Source organism: Porites lutea, chromosome 2 (assembly GCF_958299795.1).
Source record: "Porites lutea chromosome 2, jaPorLute2.1, whole genome shotgun sequence".
Classification (NCBI taxonomy): Eukaryota; Metazoa; Cnidaria; class Anthozoa; order Scleractinia; family Poritidae; genus Porites; species Porites lutea.
In genome coordinates, this window is record NC_133202.1 from 25900964 (window position 1) to 25923479 (window position 22516).

Genomic DNA, 22516 nt, shown 5'->3' on the forward strand with positions numbered 1-22516 from the left:
GAATAAGCTTTTTATTTTCATATGTTGCTGTGTTTTAGGCTTGATCCAGAAATAAAAAGACTTTGTAAAGACGATGCCAAAGACGTTTGTGGTGCTTCTTCATTAGATGACCAGGAGTCATATCCCAACAGCTTAGTGATATCTTGTCTTTACAGGAATTCTGTTCTGGACACGCAAACCAAGGTAAAGTCCAACCTCTTTAATACAGACGCAACATTGAGACACACGTGTGTCAATATTGGAACAGTCCATACTGTCTAGTAAAGAAATAATACGAGTTCAGGGCCACGTGAGAGCTTAGGATGGCTAGATATTGGTCAAGTTCTCTTTTTGGATGTTTTTATGGACAAAGATCGTCTTCTCGTCTTTTGATCTCCTGTTAAATTCTCACATTTTTCGCTAGCACCAACGGAAAACAATTATTTTTGAGGTTTCTTGGTGTTGTAAAAACCTGTTGTGTTGTGTCCAGCTCGTTAAGGGAATAAAAATCTTTAAGTTTATTGTTTAAATGCTCAGAAAGTTCTTAGATTTCACTCAGGTTATATTTAGTAAACCAGCTACAAAGGCATTGAAGATACTACGCTAATACGTCGGTCTTAATAAAAAAAGGACGTGGCTTTGTCAAACCTATTTCCAGAAAGGACTAACGCGACTACCGGCGCCCAATTTGCCGCTCTGCCATTGGTCAAACCAGTTGTTTGATTTGCACGCGCCGTCGTTCACTGAATCGTACAAACGTCTCCCCTTCACAACGCACAAGTCTTCTAATCCCCGATTATTGCTAGTTATTGTTTTTATTTCAGTAAAAGTGTTTTAGAGATGAGTATTGATTTATTTGTTGCCTAGGTGTCAGCTAAGTGTGCTGCTCATGTTCAACGAGTGATGCACCAGAGGGCTGTCGATGTTCATCTTATGCCTGAGATTCAGATTGCCTGTGTCCAGGATCTTGGAAAATACTGTAGTGAAAAGGTTGAGAAAGGAGAGGTAAGATAGTTCGATGAGAATTGTGGCTTACAGCAGGCGTTTAGTAAGTTAGAATTTTAAGCAGAAATAAATTATTTGTCACTTCTGAGAGTGAAAGGTTAATTTTAATTTTGGAGTTCTGAAAAAATCAATCTGAAGCCTGGTAATTTTTAGAAAGCTGTTTCTGATAAATGGTACGAACACTGTAGTGAGGAGGGTGCCGAATAGAGAGAGAAGCTCAAAATTAATAGTGGCGAGTTGGACATGAACCAAGCCATTTACCAACTAAACCCGCACGTTGTCGCAAAGGACGGAGGGATAACAGTACATTCGCCACTTTAGAAGCGAGGAGACAGTGACTGGGTCGAGTTTACTTTCGCCAAGTATTTCGCAAGGACTGTCACTCTTGGGGCAGTGGAGTTAGCATTAGATAACATCAGGTGAAGCCAGAGTTTTACATAACGCGTTATTCTCCTAACGTAACGAGAGTGGAACAAAACCTCACTCAACCTGGTTCCCAGGTTCTCTCTCCTACCTGTCGAGAGTTTGGTTGGGTCTGGTCACATGGCTTCTGAACAAAATTAATTCTGAGGGAGGAGTCCTTTGCCTCACCATTTTTTGTCTGGTTTGTTTTCACCGTTCCCCCAATGATTGCAAGAGCAAGAACGAGGTTGTACCCTTCTAACCTTGTAAACCAAAAATATTCCAGATCGCCAGTTATGGAGAAAACATACTAGAAAGTTAGTACCGATCTGCAGTGATTAGGGTTAAGCACTGAACCGAAAACGGTCAGCTTTCAAAAATTGTATTGGGATATGGCATGAGTACATGGATATTTTAAAAATGACTGGATTTGACAGCTGGTCCTCGATGGTGTAGTAGATGTGGATGTAGGCAATAAAGCAAATGACGTGGGTTCAAAGCATTACAGTGGAGTTTTTCTAGCTTATTTTATTATATTACACAGTAACGTTGGACTTGAATTGTTGTTCATGTAATTTTACTGAAAGAAACAATCTGGCTTCAGCTGGTTTTACCTAATACTAACCGCGCAATGGCTGACCGGTGCCTCCCCCTTAAGATTCCCAGGAACAATAGACCTTATTCACCATGCCCGCCGTCTTTGCACGCACTCAGGGACTGATGGGATAAAAACAATGTCACGTGGTTTCTCAGGGGGCAAACAAGTGAATAAAATTGCCAGTGGAAGAAATCGCGGTTGAGTTTGTTTATTCTGGACAACGGGAAATGATGACCTTTTCATCTTAAAGACGATAATGTCAGAATATGGGTGGAAGTGATCATTGTTACTTTTTTGTATGCAATAGCGACCGTGGATGTCCTCATGGCAGACAGTAATGACGTAAATCTTGCCAAAACTCGATATGTACGTTTTGCATGACTATGAAGTCGTTGTCTCGTTTTGATAGAACAAACAAACTCGACCGCGATTACTCGTATTGACAAATTTTATCACTTGTTTGCCCCCTGAAATACCACGTGACATAGCGTTTATCCCTTCGATCCAAGAGCGCATGCAAAGATGGCGGGCATCGTGAATAAGGTCTATTGCGGGACACATTGCGGCACCAGATCCTTTCTCGTTTTTAAAGTAGCGAATGTCAAGGTAGGCCCATCCTAGTTTATGTCCCAAATCGTATGTATGAAAACAGGATATTTCCTACTCAGGGCGCTTTTCATTTGTCAGAATTGGCTGGCCGGACCATTACCGGACCAGTCAGTAAGCAAATAAAATAAGCTTTCTCCAAAGGGGGTTTTGGTGAAAAACCATCTCCTTCGTGCATACTATTTAGGATTTGACTGACCTGGCTGGATAGTTTTGATTAGAAGTAAAATTCTCATTACAACGGGGTTGGTCTGGCCGGTCAGTTCTGACCAATGGAAAGCGCCCTCAGACTCTTTTTCCAGCTTTCGTTTCGTTTCGTTTTGTTTTTCGCGCTCTCACTCTAGTATACAATTTGGGATCCACAACTGTGAAGTGAGCATCACGTCGTGAGTGTCTGACAGAGGGGAATTCAGACACCATGAAAGAACTTGAAGCTATGATGTCGTAGGTCTGGAGGAGGGCACATTAGGTCCTTTAATTATGTAACATCCCTGTATGTACTGCATACTGGTAGGGTTGCGTCCTTTTGTTGTTTAATGTTAACATTTCTGCTATTAAAGAGACCATCTTTGCGTGACAAAGCTCCCTTGTATGCATGCATCAGTTTGTGACCCCTTTTTTTTCATGTCGGAAAATCACAGGATCCTCAGCTCCTGAACTAGCCCTCTCTCAGTTTTACATAATGAACAGTCCTTTATTGAGAAATGTCTTTGAATGGTTCTTTGAATGTTTTCTGTTGTAGGAGATACAGTGTTTGCAGGAAAAGTTTGATGAACTTGGCGAGAAATGTAAACAGGCCATTGGCAATTTCACAGAGGAGGAGGGCGAGGTTAGTAACCTTGTGGCAAAGTACCGAAAGTCTGCCGAGTGAGAGTTTTTGCACGAAGCGCGCGAGCCTCACACGCCCGTAATCTCTCGCAGGGTATCTAAACCACGTCGGGATCACCGAATTTAAATTTAATGGAAAATGAAACTAATTCCGTTAGTGATAGTAGTAGCAGTAGCAGTGATTTTGTTAGCTCTGCCTCCTGCGTCCCTGACGCATAAAAATCCTCAAAGACGGCATGGTATGCGTCCCGTAGAACGCAAAGATCGATCGATCGATCGATCGATCTGAAGATGTTTTTGTAGAGTATCCCGTCATGTGATTTCTGTGGCTGTTATTGTGGCTGTCGTTCAACGAAGCATACTTGTTTTAGACTTTTTTGTGCTTTAAATAGAAGGGCTATATTTAAATTTCAGCAAACTGTACTGAAGAGTTTTGGAGTCTGTTTTCAGATGAAATGTCTGGTTACATAAAGGCCCAAGTATTTTCAATTTAGTACTCATTGGTTCTGCACTGGGACTCATGATTTTTCACAAGATGAGTCCCAAGACTCACCGTAACTATTTGTAACAAAATCACTGCAGTGGCAGCAGCAATAGCAGCAGTTAGATGATCCCCTTGTGCAATCGGTCTGTTACATTTATCAACATTACCTTCTAGCAATAAGAGTCATCGGCATCAAATTTCTCCTCGTAATATCAATACTTTATATGACAGAGTTATCACGAGAATAAAGAACGTGATCAAAGAAGATGAATTCAATTAATACTTCAACAATTTCTCCCCACTTCTTGTATAACAAATTTCGAGGGGTAACAATAGTCCATTTTCGAGTTCGCTATGACCGCTGAATTAAAGAAGTGAAGACGCATTTTTTACAGCCTTAGCCTCCATCTGAAGTAATATATTCAAAAATTCCAACGAGAAAAAGACCTGTTTATTACTCTGTCTATGGTGTATATTCAAATTTCAAACACTTGCTTCCCAGAATTTCTGAATATTTTACTTTACGTCGAGGCTGACCCTGTATGAATGTGTCGTTAATGTTTATATTCAGCGGTAATTTTTAATTCGAAGCTGGACTATTGGGAATTTATATTTTGATATAAGGATTTGAAGGTGTAAAATATGAGCACCTGACTGGATTAAGACCATCAGTTGGGCGATTGAGATTTATGTAGTTCCTTAAAAAAATGTTAAAATTTTGAAAATAAAATCAGTGTATAGAACTGTTATCAGTCTAATTGCCTTCTCTATTTTCCTCTGTTTAGAATCGTGTTTGCATGAATAAACGAAGAATTTAGAATACATAGCAAAGTCCCAAGTCAATTTAAGCCAAGGTTCCGAAAATTTATGACGGGATCATTTCGATTGCGAATAGGTATCATTTCGGTGGTGGGGATCATTTCGGTGGCGGAGATCATTTCGATGGTGGGGATCATTTCGGTGGCGGTACAAGCTCTCTCTAATATCCGGATTCGTGATGACTGGTCCGTATAAAGGGGCAGTGTTAAGAGAATATTGGTCTTAGACGTCACTTCTGTGCTGAAGTCATTATTACGTGTCTTAAATGCTAACACACAAAATGCTCCGTGAGAAAGATACGTAAGAAAGATAGCACTAACCCTAACAAGAACTTTATAATGGCATAGCATTAAAAGTCCTTGTCTATCCTTGCCATCCCTTGCAACAGATCACAAGAAACAAATCTGGATCGTTATTTTTGGAATTTAATTGATACGAAGACAAGATGTAGCTTTTTTAAATGACAGCAAATAGCGTTATGCTATAGCCCCTTTGACCAAAACTGTGGAGAGACTCCTAGAAGGCTAAGCCATTTACTGTTTGATTAACACCTTTTGCTTATCTTGTATAGGATTATAAACTCGATAGAACAATGGTGCGTGCCTGCTCTGGGATGGTCACCAAATTCTGTGGAGATGTTGTCGCACAAGGAAACACTGAAGGAGTTCTGCCGTGTCTGGTTGAACACAAGAATGATCACGATATGGACGAGAAGTGTCGTGCTTCTATTGAACATTGGCAACTGGTAAGGAAATAGAGTTAATTAGCGATGATTGAATTCAGCAGCGTAACTGACCAAGCGGTTAAAGGAGCTGTGTCACGAAATTCAGCCAAATTAGGTATTACAAAATGCCTGTTAAATCCAAGAGGAACATAAAAATAACCGCTTAAAACATTAAAGGAAGGTCAAAATAACACAACAGATACAACACATGCCACGGATGGGCAAAACACTGAAGAAGATTAAAACGTATTGAAATTAGGTTTTTTGAAAACTGTGAAGCCTAACAGTTTTTCAAAGTTTATCTCTGCTGTTTGTAACTTCAAAAATAATGCTCAAGAGACATATTTGTTTGTGTCGAATCTCTGACTTTGTCATTTTCATGTAATTTCTTTGCTTACTTTAAGTTCCATAGCGATTGACGGCGAGTAATTGGCCAAATTAAACAAAATGATCTGGACTGCCGTGACACAGCCCTTTAAGGCGCTGGAATTGCATTCCGGAGGCCCTGAGTTCAGTCCCCGCCCTATCCCTAAGCTGGATTTGTTGTCAGTAGTCGCGAATTCATTTCCTCAGCCACGCTTGTAAAAGCAAAACGACGGCAACGGCTTTGAAAACGTTACTTGAAAAGTAAATCCGCGCTGATTCAAACTTTATCGAGCTTGTTCCATCTCGTTCAATTCGTCAAATGCTGGCAAATTTTTCTTGAGTTGAATTCTAAAAGACTGTACGGAAGTTTAGGAAAGGAAAAAGAAAGTCGCTGTCTTCTGCTCACGTCCTTCACAAAATGTGAAATCAGGCACTTTCACGTCGTAGTAGTGCCATAACGGCAAAAGAAATGTGCAAAAAAGCGTGATGCATTTGCCAAGTTGTTGTTTTGCTAACCCAAACCTATTGCATCTTTGACGTTCTCGTTGTCGTCGCCGTTGCCCTGGCCAGTTGGGATTCGTAATGTTTGTTTCTGTCCTAATTTGTGGGCCACAATGAAAACTACTGGGTTGCCAGTAATTGTGCTACCCCTGTAAAGTCATTTTTTTAATGATATGAAGAATTATATAAAATTATGCAGATTGAGGAGGGTTTTATCCGCCAAGGCCGAGAGCCTTCTCCGAACAGATAATTCATACATGTACTTGAAAAAATACTTTAACAACCTCGATAAATTCTGGATTCAAAGGGATGTTTAGTTTAGCAGGTAATTTATTCTTCAAATAGCAGTGGTCTGTATCTTGTTATATTTTTAGGCAGTGACTGGGCTATTTCTTTTTCGCAAAACATGTAACATTTTCCTCCATTATTTTTCTCTAGCGCTACGTAAACAGCTGAGCGTTGGTCTGCTTTGGTTTGGCTTAAACTAGCCTGTTCCAGGCTCCAATGTGTAGAGATCGGGAAAAACCCATCCAAAAATTCGCGGGGACTACTCGCATTTTCTTTTCTCTTGATCTTTTCCTTCGCGACGTCCGTACTAGAGACCTTTAGATTCGTGGACGAGAACGGCTACGAGTGCGAGATTTGACTGAAGGTTTTTTCGCGTATTGTCAAAAAAAACAGACACCCCGGAAAGTTTCATTGTACTTTTGATTCACCAGAAAAGTTAGCACTGTTTTCTATATTGAAGGAGGTTAAGCCCTGCTTCCATCACAAAATGATAAAACTTCCAAAGTTTGATAACGTTTTTTCGCCATTACGATATTATAGCTAAAACTCGTAGTGGTATGACAACGGCGCTGGCCTTTTCCTTCCAAAATGGGGGTGGTTCGATTCACGCGCGAGCACTACTCAGTATTGGCAAAATGTCATACTCGTTGTTAATCTTCTCGGCTTAGAATCTTAAGTTCTATAATATCTGAGAGGCTGGTACAGGATATGGGCTTAAGCAATGTTGTCATTTTCTCCCTTAGATCGAAATGAAAGATTTCAAGTTTTCTGCTGAATTTAAAAAAGCTTGCAAGAAAGATGCGCAGCAGTTGTGCCCGAAAGTTACAAGCAAGTAAGTTACTTGAGGGTCCTCAATAGGTTTTACGGGATCGGGATTTCTCTTATTTGAACCTCGGAATTTGGTATTTTAAAGCAAAATCGAGGCGAGATTCGGTATTGAAAGTATGCGCGGGAGGTGGGACGCCAAAAAAACCCTCGGGATTACGGGATTGCACGAAATTTTAAGTCGGGATTACGGGACTGAAGGACCCTATTAGGGATCCTCTTACTTCAAACAACGAATAGTTAGGAATTACCGGGAGTCACGTCATACATAAGTAGGTGGATTATATCCCGGGGGATTACTGAATATGTGTGATTGGCCTTTCAGCAACGCTACCCCATTATAGTCTATTCTGTTGTCAATTAAGGACCCCATCTAACAAACCCCCCCCCCTCCCCCCCCTGTTGGGAATATGATCATTGGAGTGAGTGTAGTCCCGAATGGGACTGTTGTTTAATCGAATGACGCCAGTTTTGACATCCACCATTTTCAACGCCGAACTGAGTCGTGTTGTGGTGTAGTTATCATTAATATCACTGATCTCCTCCGAAGTTATTTGCAATTTCGTAAATTGCAATTAATTACCAATGGGACGATCATATCGTCATTTAAAATTTGTACTTCCGCAGATCACATCATCTTCGTAAATAAAGTTAATTAATTACAAAACTCATTAAAGTAAAAACCCGCAAAAAGAACCTGGTTTTTAAGAGCCTTTTGGGCTATAATTAGCCGGTTAAGCCCGCCCTATACAAGAACCTCTTTAGCCTATTTTTTGCTAAATCTTTATGTAAAAAATTCTGTACACTTGACAAATAGGATAAAGCATTATAAGGATTATAAGGATGTTTCAAAATTCATGTTGTAAGTGCTTCAACTGTTCTTTGTATGGGCATTTTTACATTGCATACTAAACTGGTATGCATGTTTCATTTAAGTACCTTAAAGGAATAAGCTGAATTTCAGCAACTTAAATAACCTACACGGGAAAATGCGGGGTCTTACTAGTGGGTTTTCACTGTATTCAGACCATGTGGGTGAAGTTAACATTTCTTGTTTGAAGGTACGAACTTGTCGAATGCTTGAGTAAGAAGATACGTGATGCTATCGTAAATGAAGACGAACCTGAGGTTTCGGAAAAATGTCGACGAGAGTTGAGGGTTGAGAAGGAAGAGGAGGTGAGTTTAAGAATATCCTTTCATGTAATCCAAGATGCTAAGTGTCTGGTAGTGTTAAGCATCGCAATGCTCTGGACAATCCAAACAAATGCTTCTAAAATGGAACCGGATTCAGGCCTAATTTAAAAGGGTTTATATGGCGTTATCGGAGCATAACAGTGATTATATCTCCCTACCAATTTACAGGCTGGTTTTTAGCAAGTGAACATTTTTCTCTTATTATTTCTGTATGTGTTAAGCAACCTCAAAGCTTTCTAGCAAGGTCAGGCAAAGACGAATAAGTGTAGCCTGGCATTGTCTTAGTTAAACACAAAAAAGAGGCATCGAAGCTTGTGTTGTGGAAGCCACAACACGGACAAACTAAGAGAGGAAGACTTAGCACCTAGTATCATGTACATACTTACTCTGCTTGGTGACACTGGGTTCACCACCATCGGAGAACTCAGAACGGCAATGCTATAAGAAAGTGACTGGCGAGGGAGAATCCATGTTGTTCGAGCGAGCGCCCGACTAAACTATTTAAATAACTAACTAACTGACTAACTAAAGGTACGAAAAAACGGGCAACAAAAAACGCGCAACTTGTCTTGCAACATTGCTGCAGAACAAGTTGAATCGCGATATTGCGCATTTTACCACTCACGTTCAAACCTGTTGACAACCTGATGTGTTGCAAGACAGGTTTGATGTGTTTGGTAAAACGCGCAGCAATGTTGCAAGACAAGTTGCCCGTTGTTCCGTACCTTAACTAACTAATTGACTTACTCAGTAAATATCTCAAATCCTCTGTTAGTGAGGGGGGCCTATTTGAGAGGAGGTGCTTAATAAAGGATATACGGTAACTAACTTTCACAAATTTATTTTTTGTGACGTCATCACTTTTCTCCGATCGGTTGCAACTTTTTGAGTTCGTGGAAGAAACACTTTGTTATGACCATAGATCTGCCCATCATTGACGAGGATGATCTCGAGGATGATAAGATAATCATTAATCTACAAACATCCATAATGATATTTACGAGTGTTAAGTGGGACTACGGTAGGATTGATTACAGCTACTATTATAGATTTGGCCGAAACAAAGTTACCCTTTTTGAAAGGAAAACTTGATAAACGCCCCCCCCCCCTCTTCTTCGATTAAGCGCCCTCCTTACGATAAGCGCCCCCCTCTTCTAGCCGTAATAGGGCATTTTAAAGTTATGGGCTTAGTGTCGGATGAGGACGTGAGGATGAGGTTGACCTGGTTTTAATACAAACCTCATTCGTTTTCTAATGTAAATTTTGCTTCAAAAGTACTAGTTAGCATAAGAACAACATCATTTACATAATAAAGCAGGAAGAATTGTTTCAAAACAAGGAGAACTTCAGCCTTGTTTCAAGCTGTAAATGTAATATGGGCTATTTTAGATAAGCGCCCGGGCCCATATTGGAGGAAATACGGTAATTTGTAAACCCTCCCCTTAATTTGTAAGGTGTAGTTAATTGTATGTTTTCCTTTTCAGTCCGAAGATGTGCGCTTTGATCCTATTATAATTGCCAAGTGCATAGAAGACATCCATAATTTCTGTGCCAACACTCCTAAAGGACAAGCAAGGGTGAGAAAACCTGTTTGTCTCCGTTTATTTGTCATTTGGCTTTATGTAATGTAGGCGAGGTTAGGCAATAGTGAACTTACGCAAAAGGAGGACGCGGGAAAGAAGACGGCAAACCTTTTGTGACAGCGTGACAGTACTTATGTTTGAACAATGTCCCGCCAAACTTCACCTTCCTTGCAAAAGATCTCTTTGTAGGACCACAACACAGCCAGGTTAATTAAAGATCACGAAAAAACCCACAAATAATAGCCCTGTCACGTCTGTCACGCACAAACGTTTTGTTGTCCTCTTCTCTCTCCCGTCCTGTTTAGTATGCTCACTAACACTAATCGTATATGGGGCGGTCTTTGGGCATTTGCTGGGCTCTTGAGATTTTACAGCGCCTTCTCTGTGGTCACATGGTTCGCAGAGTCTTGAAAAGTCTTTGAAGTTCAGGGAAGTCCTTGAAAAGTCCTTGAATTCCATTTTTCCTTGAAAAGTCCTTAAATTTCTGTGCAAGTCCTTGAAAAGTCCTTGAGTTTTCTTCAAATTTGAATGTAGTGGCCTGGAAAGTGTTTTTTGATGCTTTTTGTTTGGTCAAGACAGAATATAAATCATGGGTCAGAGAATTTAAAGGTTATTTACAAGAAATTCTCTATGTTTTATGCAATAATTAACTATCAATTTTAGACAATTGAACTGAACAATGTAGAGAAGTTGGTGCAGCAAACAGTTCAAGCCTTAAAGTCCTATTAGAATAGACTGGGAATGTGCATTTTTGTACAGTCTGTGAATTATATTCCTAGTAGGTGGTCCTTGAAAATATAATGTGGTCCTTGAAAAGTCCTTGAAATATGGTTGCATTTGTTGGTATGAACCCTGGGTCAGTCATTTCGCTCATGTTTCCTTCGCATCCTTCCCTTCCTTCCCTCTGGGAATGCCTTGAGTAGGTCAGCATTAGATCCCATCGGCTTAAACCCCTTGGTCCCCATATTAAGTGCTTCACAACGTAGTATTTTTTATTACTTGCACACTACACTTAGATGAAATTTCTAAGTCTCTTGAAAATTCTGCTCAGCAAATGTTCATCAAAGTGTAAGTCTCTTCAAGGAATAAAAATTCCGAAGGCGTGAGGGAGTATCGAACCCGGAGTGGTTCACTGCAAGGCCACTGAGGATTGGTAGGCTGGAGATGATATTTTTGAACTTATATAGCAACAACCCTAACCCTAGATAGAAGCTAATCGTTTCGAGTCAGAGCTTAACCCTAATCAATATTTTCAGGGCTTAGCCCTAATCAGTAAGTATAGTCAGTGCTCAAAACAAAAGTTATAAGGAATCGTACGTTGTGTAAACTTCAGCAGGTGTCCGAGAGTGTTTAGGCCGATGGGAATGGGATCGCCTTGCTAAGTATCATTCTATGAAACTCTTCTCAGTGTGACTGTGCCTTCCTTCACAAGGCTGTTTTGGTTACCTTTCGCGCTTGCTTGCGGCTTCTTGTGGCTTCCTCAGTTTGCTCAGGTACTTTCCCCACACCCATTTTTTTGGCGATGGTTTCAACCAGTACTTGATATGAAATTTAAAAGCATCAGTAGAGTTAACAAGTCAATAACAAAGAGCAGCCGATACATTTTCGGCGGTCAGCAACAGCTGTTTTGGCGCTTTCTCCAAACACTCTTTTTGGCAAGTGTTTGAAGCGTGATTCAGCCTGCTTAAGCGTGGTGGTTTTTTTCCTTTTCCGGAGTGTGTTCATTCATCTTTTCATTCTGCCCTTCCTATTCCTTTCCACTGTTAACAGCGTAAGGACAGGTGCCTGACCGGACTCCAGGTGTGGAGGAGGGGGCGGTTGGTAGGGGTGGGGGGTGGTGATTGGCAGCCATGGGACAGTTCCCTTTTTAGGGGCTGGCTGGTCACAGTGGACAACCTCAACCAAACAGGGCACCCATCTTTGCGATGCAGTTGATAATTTTGCACTATTGCATGTGTAAAGAATTTCCCTTTTTGTTATGAATTTTGTCAACTTAAGCCCTTGGTTTTCTGTTAATCCATCGAGTTCAGTGCTTGCAGCGACGTGTACGACTGTTACTTGTGCACTATTGAAATGCGTAATGAATTTTCCTTATTTGTGAATATCTGTAAGACGGCAGCACTGAAGTAAAGATTATTAAGACTTGATTACGTAGAGGAGTTCCAACGATTTTTAAGAATTTGATTTGCTTCTCAACTCTCTTGTCAGAAGTGTTTTAAACTTGTGGAAAGAGAAATTTCGAGGGCAGCATGATTTATTCTTTGTCCATGACTGTTTTCACGCAGTAAAGTTGAAGTTGAAGTTGATCATGGCGTTTAACTCCAACATATCCGTCTGCATTCTTTTAGGTACTGGAGTGTCTTAGGGATCATAGAAGAGAGTTATCGGACCCTTGCAAAAAAGCCTTATTCCAGCGTGAGGTATTTATAACATTTAAAAGTTTATGATCCTTAGTAGAGATGAGATTAGTTACAAAAAAAGCCGACATTTGGCGACGACACCCCTGGTTTTCCCGCGAAATGACATCAGAGGAACGGGCGCGGAAATTCCATACTGATGCAGTGTCACTACCCAGATCTGGGTAGCATTTCTGATTGGTCGTGCTTGGGGTAATTTTACTTCAACCAAATTGCTGTAGTTGTTGAAGCGATGTGTACCCAGTGACTGTTTTATCGGTGATATTTCTTATAAAATATTTCTTATTTCCGCGCAGGAGGAAGAGATAGAAGACCCCGAGTTAGACTACAAATTAAGGCGACCTTGCAAGAAAATGATCAAGGTTAGTAGAAGCCTTTTAAACTTGTAGGTCCCAAGAGTGACTAACATCAATTTTCTCCTAACAATATCCATACATCATCAAGAGAAGAGATTAGGAGAATTACTAAAATGATCACCAAAGGGAGAACGTTTTGATCTTCTATTAAATTCTTCCAGTTAGTACCTTAAGGAAATGTATGCAGGTCGTTCTGGAGAATTTGTATGTGGATATTGGTGCTTGAAAGGTTAATACATTGCATTAAATCCCGAAGTAAAACTATTGTTAACTCCAATTTAGCTTATCTGTATATTGTGATTTAATAATTTCCCAACTATTTTTGAGCCTGAGTTACACGCCTAGACCAAACGAGTTTTACAAAACGTACGATTTTCGTACAAAGATACGGGCTGTTTTGCAATCTAACTCACACTTGGCTTTCAATGACGTGTCGTCGTGAACTAAAAGTGGTCTAAATTCTTCTGTAGGAGGTGTCTGTTAGTTTCGTCTGGATTAGGGGAGGAGGGGGAAGGGGTAAGCAGGGAAAAGGTTGGTTTACCTTCCCCAACAATTCAAAGGCGAACTCTGCTGATGTTGTTTTCTTCTTTCCTTTTTGTTTTCTAGATGTTTTGCAATGATGTGGAACCTTCAGAAATGTTTTCTTGCCTCAAGGAGAACAAATACAAACCAGAATTTGATAAAAGGTATAGTCAAAATGCACCTCGACAATATGATGTCAGGGATACAAGCTTTTGTGGTTTCTTTCATTATGTTCGTACTGAGGCAATAGGGAGTCATAGGTAATGGCGTCATTTCGTTGCTATGACAACTTCGATGTCATTGCAACCCGCTTCATAACAAAGTTTCATCTTTATCTAATACAATTGTGGTGGCAATTTTTCCAAATCGTTGTTTCTGGCGACGTAGTTTATGGTCAACCTTGCGAGGTATTGACCCCGAAAAACTGTATCGAGCCACCTTAAACAACAACGACGGCGACGGCTACGAAAACTTCACTTAAGGTGATTCCCTGGTTTTGCACTGCGCATCTCTTACTGCGCATAACAAGATGGCCTCCGTAAAAAAGAGCATGTGAAGTAACATTATTAAAATGAAGTTGACCGAAGAGAAACGCCATTGCAATTTTTGCTTGCGGTTGTTTCTTGCCGAGGTGAGACTCAATTTGGTGGGAATGTGCATAACGTAAGCAGTACGCGTGTTGCTGAGTTCGACTTCCCCACGGAGAACCTCGATAGTGGATGTTTAATTTGTGCTTATTCACTTTGATTTTCATTTAAACGCTTTCTTTATCACATTGTGTCCTAAATGTGATATCTCGATGTAAATTCTGTAAAAACGGATTTTTTAATACTTTCTTCTCCCTTTCGCATACATTCTATTTTGAAACTCACCCCAGTTCTCTCTCAAAAATCGAGGAAAATGCATTTGCTGCGCACTCTCTGCAGCTCTACCGCAAAAACGAGTACGGTGACCCCAATTGTTTATTTCATGATTTTAATAAGGACAGTGCTTCCTTTCAGTGAGAAAAAAATTGGCACAAATCTATGTTCAGTTTTTCGGCAGTTTTACTAAATTGTACGGATTGAGCTATCACGTGTCGAATAGCGCGTGTCCAATTTAATTCTACTTTCGAGCGTAAAGTAAAAACAAGGGCATTGAAAGGCATTTTTCTGGTACGTAAGTGGATAAACAATACATTAAAGTCAAATTCTGTGCGATACCACATGCATAATTGAAAAAATCTTTCCTTTTTGTCTAGTTTTGGGCTGCGGGCGGTTTTTGTCAAAGGGTCCAAAATAACCGTATTTGTCAGCATTGTGACGTCAAAACGAGCACGGTGACCCCCACTTTTTATTACTTTTTTATCGTCTTATTGACTTGTTACATCAGTGTACCAAATTTCGTCTACAATCTATGTTAGGTTCTTTCACTAGGGAATCACCTTAATTGAAAAGTGAGTTGGCGTAGCTTCAAACCTGATTTCGCTCATTCCATCCTGTTTACCTTGTCAAATGTTGGCAAATGCTTTTGGAGTTGAATGCTAAAGGGCTGCATCAAAGTTCGGGAAAAGAAAAAGAAAGTTGTTGTCTTGTGTTCGCGTCCTCTATAAAAGGTGAAATTAGGAAGTGTCACGTGGTAGTCGTGCAGTGACACGTGCAAAGTTGTTGTTTTACCATTGTAAAGGTGATGTTACACGGGACGATTCGGAAAACGACGATTTTTAGTGCAACAGTGTTGCAATGTTGGAACAATGTTGTAACCACTCGAAACAATGTCGCAACAATGTTGCAACGCTGTGTTGCGCTAAAAATCGTCGTTGTGTTGATACGAGAGGATGGGCTGGCTCGGTTCCCGAGGCCTCGGTTTTTCCAACCGCGATCTCGGTAAGTGGGCTGAAACTTTTGTCCTATGAGCACGTCAGCCCGGTTACCGGGATGAAAGCGCGATGAAATCTGGGGTCCAGATGGCATCGTTTTGCCACTTATGCCTTCTGTATTTTTCACATCATAAGCATCTCATTTAACTGCAGTGATACAGCCTTGAGAGTTACCAAAGCTATGATAAGCGCAAAAGTTATAATTTTTGTTTTTCGCCATGTTTGCTTTATTTTTCAAATTTCGCGCCAGAACTCATCCACAGGATTATCGGCCTTCGGAATCCGGGCTGAAAATTCCCATATGAACCTAAGGCGAAATTGTTCCCGCAAACCAGATCAGCCCGGTCAATCAGGCTCACGTGAAGAGGTCCTAAACCAATTGCTTTTATTGCCGTTCTCGTTGCCGTCGCCGTCGTCGTTGCTTAAGCTCCCTACTGAGATGTGGTCGGAAGCAGCGGATAAGTTTTCATGTGTTCGCAAATATCATTAGACTCGTGTAGTTCAGGATAGCGCCTGTATCCACTTCATGTACTGAAACAGTTTCTTGTTTCGTTTTTTAGCTGCAGTGATATGATAACTAAAAGACAAATTAGACAATCCCAAGGTACGTTTACTTCAATAGGCTGATTTAGCAACAGAGCGGGAACGTCAGTTGACAACGGCGCGCGCAAATCAAACAACTGGCTTGACCAATGGCAGAGCGGCAAATTAGGCACTGGAAGTCGTGTTTAGTCCTTTCCGAGCGCTTTCCCGTCGCCATTTGACGTTCCCGTCCTGATGTTAAATCAGCCTAATATATTGCAACACCCCCCCCACTGAGCATTTTCTCTTCCACACATTTATTTAGTAGAGGTATGAAGAATTTAAAATAGACTTATACAAGAGTTACACTGCGTCGTCAGCGTTTTGACGTTGTTTCTGCAGATTTTCTAGTACTTTGTTGGGTTTGATGTTGCGCAGGATCAATCAATGTTGTTTTGAGATAAAAGAACAAGGGGAAGCAAATGTGAAACCTTTAAAATACAGGACTATTTGTTCAAACCATCATGAATTTCGATTACTTCTACGTTATTTGAAAGTGATTGCCTTCTTTTGAAGGAAAAGAGATATAAAATTTATAGGAAATGGAGGCCTGAATTTCGGTAGGCTGTTCGCAGTCATTTTTTCTGTAAAATAGTCAAGATGTATGGCTTACGGTTAAGAGTGGCCATATTGGCTTTAAATGTACCGAGAGGGGGGACACCAGGGTTTATAGCGGTGGGGGAGGGAGGTGCCTCCTCCGAAACCATCCTCCACCCCTTAGTAGATTTAATACTCCTCCCCATGCTAGACTTGGTACATGTGAAACCAAGATGGCCGCCATTTTAGGGCAGGCGCTTGATCTCGACGATCTTACGGGAGGCTACGGATGGGGTTAACTGACAACTGACAAATGGCCCAAGTTTAACTCACAACTGACATATGTACCCCCCTCACATCCAGACCCGCTTACGGGAAAATAGAGGACTGAAAAACAGTCTATAATCTCGTTAACAAGGTTGCTTTGCCACACGCATGTATTGAAGTACACTCTGTTATATTACAGACGTCAGACTTAATCCGCAGTTGATGAAGTTCTGCAAGTTAGACATACCTAAATTTTGCAAGGATATCCCTAAAGGAGAAGGAAAAACCATTGAATGTCTCAAGAAAAACTATGAGGTAAGGCTCCTTTGTTTGGTGATCCGTGGTAAAAAATGTAATTTTGTTGCTAGAACTTGCACTTACATTTCAACAGCCGACATTTCTTTTTTAATATTTTTTTCATTTAAACGGTTGTGTGCCCAGCATCCTAGACTACGAGCAGTCTCTCTTTTTTCTTGGTCCGTCGAGCAAAACGCCCGAGACACGCAAATGACCACGCGCGTGCCAGTATCCTGGCCTTTCAATGTGTGCGATATTGGAGATGAACTTGTTATTGTATTGTTATTGTGTTATTTCATGCTAAGAAGCCTTGTGTAGGACGCGTCTTATATTTAGTTGTATTATTGGCCCTAAGGTCTTTTCATTGTATGCTTACTGGGGCGAGATGCAGGAAATAAATCAATGCAATGTTAGTTTATGGCTGTGCAACACTAAAATCAATCATAAATGATCAGAGAAACCGCGTGGGTTATGGGTAAAGCGCTATTCCAGCATTCCAAGTGTGTTTGATGAGCTGGTAACTTCAGAAAAAATAATTTGTCTGTGTATTGGCTGGTATAAGAAACATTCGATGAACATAGTTACTGTTTGATTCATTATAGCGCCTGTCTGAAGAGTGTCAAGAATACACTAAACGACTCATTCGTCAAGCTGCAAAAGACTTTAGACTGGATACCAGACTTGTAGAGGAGTGCAAAGCAGAGGTGTGTAACTAGCTTTTAACAATTGGTAAACGACTTAGTGTGTAATGTTATGTGATAGATAGTGATTAGCTACCTGTTGTTGCGAACAATGGCAACTTCTTCAAGAAATCGTTGTGGTGATCATAAGTTAATGGAGGGGGTATATGTCATGGTTTAATTTCCCCTTGGGTGTAAATTTTATTTTTCTTTGTTTCTGGGTCTGGAAATATATAATAATGAGTTCAAAGGAAACTACAGTATTTTCACTAAAGGGAACATTTGATGAGCCTGTTTGACACTGATTTTACTGTGAAAATTTGGGGAAAGATTTTTGTCTGCTTGTAGCAAATTAAAATCTTGAAATACACCTATTTTGTACTTGTGATAGAGGGAGATCACACCTGTTCAATTGTGTGAAGGGAGGTGTGATAATACACCACAGGACTTGAGTGGTGGGTACTGTCTGTGTACGATAATTCTCACCACCCCATCAGAAACCAACTGTCTTGACGATGTCAAACCATTTTCAATTACAATTTGCGGTCAATGCGATAAGTGCATCGCCGCGTCCCAGCTCTCACATAAGTGGGCTTGCGCAAGAGGGCGGCAGAACGTTTGTATGTGTCAGTCGGTTTTGCTTGGGTGTTTTTGTCGTGATCTTCTCTTAACATTACCGTGTTCTGTCTTCAGTACAAAAAAAGATCTGCGTTTAAAGGAAGCTGAAGTTTAACGGCAAAACCTTTTTAAACGTAATTATTGTCAGGCTTGTCACGCAAGGTTCGCCGTCTTGCTCAAGTGTACTTTAAACGGGTAGCGTGGCTTCATTGATGCAGGCACTTAGCCTGTCTTTGATGGAGTTACGCGTTTGCATTGCATCACGTGTTACATTACAGCAAATTTTTCCCCGGCCAGATCAAAAAGTTTTGTGCTGGTTCGCCACCATCTGCAGTAGAAGAATGTCTGAAGTCGCATTTAGGATCAGTAACAACGAAGAATTGTCGAGTGGTAAGTCTCCCTTTAGAACGTAGCCAGTATAAGATCAATCGATCCGTTTGTATCTTGATCGCACAAAGTCTTGAATTCTTGAAAAAGTCTTGAAATTTGTCTCTTTTGACTCCTGCCCGGCAAGTTAGCAACGTGTTTCTTTGGAAAATTTTGGACAAACATCGTAGGAGCGTAACTCCTGTTTACCTCTAAAGAGGATTATCCTCGCCCGTATGGCCTTAAAATCTCGAGCCAATTTTTTTGGTTCTGATTATTTTGTAGGAAATAGTTCGCCAAATGAGAGAGGGTCGTACAGACATCCAAGCGGACCCTGTGTTATTTAAGGCATGTGCTAATGATGTCAAACGGCACTGTTCAGATATCCCTTTTGGAAAAGGAAAAGGTAAAAATAAATAGGATTGCAAACAGACTTAAAGCCTGTTTACATGGAGGTGGGGGACCCCACCTATCATGTAAACGTGATCAAATTAAAATGAGAGATAATATACACAGAAGCGGGTTACCTCACCTACCTGGGGTCCCCCACCTCCATGTAAACAGGCCCTCAAAGGGCTATACCACGCTCTTTGCTATCTTTTTCAAAATATCAAACCTATCTTCGCTTCAATTGAATTCCGAAACCTATGATCCAGTTTTGCCATTGAAGACGATATAATAGGCATTAGAACTTTTTCCTGTCGTCTGTCGCTACGAATGGCAAGGATAGAAGTGGATTGAAACTTGACAAGTTGGGCCAACCTTTTTATGCTGTGCCTGCAAAATTCACCAAAAAATTATTACGGTTAGTTTTCTCTGATGAAATGTGGTTTTCGAAACAATGTTGCAACGCTGTGTTGCGCTAAAAGATCGTCGTTGCGAATCGTCTGGTGTAACATGAACTTAACTCTAGCAGAGCATTATCTGTATAGTCAGAGACACTAAGTGATGACTTCAACACAGCATTGACCTACAACATTGTTCCCCAACTCTGAAATTTAGGGTAAATCAAAGTGCCATAGAATCCCCTGAAACTCTAGCTCAGTGATAAATTGTCCCCATCTATGAAAAAAGTCTTCGAAGGAGATGGAAATCGCACTCGCGTTCTCTGAATTATACACGTTGACGGTACACTGAAACGCGCACGGTAAGACGGCCGGATTCAAAGTTCAATTTCTTTGTGTGAAAAGCTTAAAACTGTAGAAACCCTACGAAAGCACTACCGCCATGATTTCGTTAAGGGTGCCAGGATGCGACCATTTGAGTGCGCGGTTTATGTCATTTAGTTTAGTTTTGCATCTATTCTTTCCGTTGTAATTTACTTTGCTGCTTGAAGACTGTGGGAGACCACTTTCATTGCTCATGTTTTTCTACTTTTCGTTTTGTTTATGTAGTAATGAAGTGTCTGCTAGAAGCTCATGACTCGAACCCAGCTCGTTTTGATAGAGAATGTCTGATTCACTTGTCATCTCGGTTGAAAATGTGGGAATTGGCTGCAAAGGTAGGAATAAGTTTATTTACCGTCTGCGGTTTTAACCCTTTTGAAGAAAGTTTAATGGTAAAAGCGAATTTTACTATGCTTAAGAATGTGGTGAAAGGTGAAATGAGTATTTGATTCCGTCTTTCTGTCACTTCTGAGGGCCTAAAAGGGGCCAAGTTACTTGAAAATACAGGCGCTTTGTCATTCAAAGTTTAGCGTATGAGAGCGCTTCGTGACTCGTTTACTGCCTTTTCCTAACCGTTTCTTCTGTTCTTCTTCTCTTTTTTGTTGTTGTTGTTGTTGTTGTTGGTGGTGGTGGTGGTGGTGGTGGTGGTGGATCGTTACCTTGTTTTCAGAGAGTTATTAATATTAAAAGAACACGCATAGAATGCTGGTAGCAGATCATTTTATTCAGGAACACGAAAGAGCTCCACCTCCGCCCAGATTGGCTTAAATGACATCCTGGTCTGTCACGCAACTAATGATAAATTTGCTTTCTTGTTTCATAGATTCTACCTCCAGAAACTCTTGGCGATCTTGCCTTAGCCATATCATCATCGCCTTCTAAGAACTACTTCTTCATTATTTTCGCGACATGCTTGGCGCTTATTTTCGTTGGCGGCCTGGTGTTCGGTCGACTATCCAAGCGAATTAAGAGAGAGATTAAAGACCGTTGAATATATTAAGACAGTACTTCAACCCCACGAAATAAGCTTACGATATCCAACTAATACGTACAACTTAAGTCGTGCTTTCTAGTTTTTGTTTCTTCTCGCCTTTTGCCCTATATTTTGTCTATGTTACGAACATCCCAAAGTTTACTAATACAAAGTCAAGTTCTATTTCACGGGATGGCTTCGCGTAAATAGTTTTTGTCAGACGCCGCAGTTTTGTCGGGAAACAACTGCTAACGTCGACAGAACCCCGACGCTTTTTTTGTCAAAAAAGCTTCTGCGTTTTGGTAAAGAAGCAGACAACTTGAGACGTAATACCCGGTACTATTCAGCTTTTAGACTGCTTGGCATAGGATAAAACCGTAAGCAGGCTGACATATGCTACCTCAGTAAGAAATAAGTCGCTTCATTTTTATTTTTGAGGAAAAAAAGGAAATGCAAAAATACTTAAGTACTAGTTCTAGTAGTAGTTAGTGATATTGAAAAAACGAACGGGTTTAGGACTTTCTTTCGGAGGGGCCGGAGGCTACTTCCGCCTCTTTAAAACAGCCCGAGATATCGGGTCCTTACCCACGATCTACCGAATAAAAATGTAACTTTGTGGTATTTTAAAGTAATTGAAAGTGTTTCTTGGTGTTCATGGTGGCCTTTATCTAGATTGTACATCGTATTGTTTTAATTATTACTAGCAAAGGCAGATACCATATGTGGACGTTTTATCCCGAAAAATTCATTTTGAAAGCAATACCGCAGTATTAGCAGAACTGTCCACTTGTCTCTAGGTCTACCAACTATACTTTTCGTTTCGTCTTTTGTTTTGTAAATAATTTGTTTGTTTGGTTAGGAAGTGACCGTGCCATTATTGGTGTGCGAGAGGGACTATAGTACAAACAGTCGTTATTTGTTTTGGAGTCTTGTAGTCCGCGAATGCTGCCTCCTGTTATCGTTCCCCGATGTTGAGACTTGAAAATGCGATGAGAGACGGCTGTATTCGCGGACTGCAACGTAACAAAGCTCAATAGCCCACGTTCGATTTAATAAAATTCTGACATGACTCCAAGGCCTTCTGGTCATTTTTCTATATTTGGTTTGGGCTTTCTTCCTGCTGAAGTCTCTTCTGGGAATTGCGAGACAATGGAGTCGTGAAAAATTTGCAATTTTGACCCTAAAGCCTCGGAGTCTGTTAGAAATTTTAATATATCGAACGTGGGCTATTAATATCCCTGTGCTTCATAAACGTAATCTTAAAAATGCTCTCACCATCGTAACAGAAAGTGTAACTTTAATGCATTGCTTAACCAAGCTAGTTACCAGGGTCTTACTCGTCTCCCGTGATTATTTTTAGCCGTGTGATCTAATTATCGGGGAAATAAATCTGAATGAAACGATATTTTTCTGTTGTCTGTTTTCACTGTGAATAATGTGAATTCTCTGCCCTTTGTACTTTCGAGTCATTTTCTTCTTCTTCCACGAAACCCACCTCCTTTTGAGGGGTCTTTAAATGTAAAAAATAAATAAACAAATCCACACAAAAAAATAAATAGGAATTAATTAAACACACAAAGGATACGGTCATGGAAGTATAGCTTTTTTAAAAGAGTCTAAGTTCGACAAGGTGGCGATATCTTTGGGTAACGAGTTGCATTGCCTTATTGTGCGT

The 22516-nt window shown here is 40.5% G+C and overlaps 1 protein-coding gene across 1 annotated transcript in view; it reads left to right on the forward strand.

Annotated features, from left to right (window-relative positions):
• LOC140928115 (Golgi apparatus protein 1-like) overlaps positions 1 to 22249 on the forward strand; it is a 52450-nt gene extending 30201 nt beyond the window's left edge. The window contains exons 13-29 of the mRNA XM_073377829.1: positions 39 to 183; positions 847 to 984; positions 3333 to 3419; positions 5293 to 5466; positions 7344 to 7432; positions 8487 to 8601; positions 10104 to 10196; positions 12551 to 12622; positions 12916 to 12981; positions 13582 to 13661; positions 15916 to 15959; positions 16941 to 17056; positions 17641 to 17742; positions 18634 to 18726; positions 18988 to 19108; positions 20097 to 20203; positions 20692 to 22249. Of these exons, the coding sequence (XP_073233930.1) occupies positions 39 to 183; positions 847 to 984; positions 3333 to 3419; positions 5293 to 5466; positions 7344 to 7432; positions 8487 to 8601; positions 10104 to 10196; positions 12551 to 12622; positions 12916 to 12981; positions 13582 to 13661; positions 15916 to 15959; positions 16941 to 17056; positions 17641 to 17742; positions 18634 to 18726; positions 18988 to 19108; positions 20097 to 20203; positions 20692 to 20859 (1810 nt within the window). The 3' untranslated portion in view covers positions 20860 to 22249. The remainder of the gene's footprint in view (positions 1 to 38; positions 184 to 846; positions 985 to 3332; positions 3420 to 5292; positions 5467 to 7343; positions 7433 to 8486; positions 8602 to 10103; positions 10197 to 12550; positions 12623 to 12915; positions 12982 to 13581; positions 13662 to 15915; positions 15960 to 16940; positions 17057 to 17640; positions 17743 to 18633; positions 18727 to 18987; positions 19109 to 20096; positions 20204 to 20691) is intronic.
• The last annotated feature ends 267 nt before the right edge of the window (positions 22250 to 22516 follow it).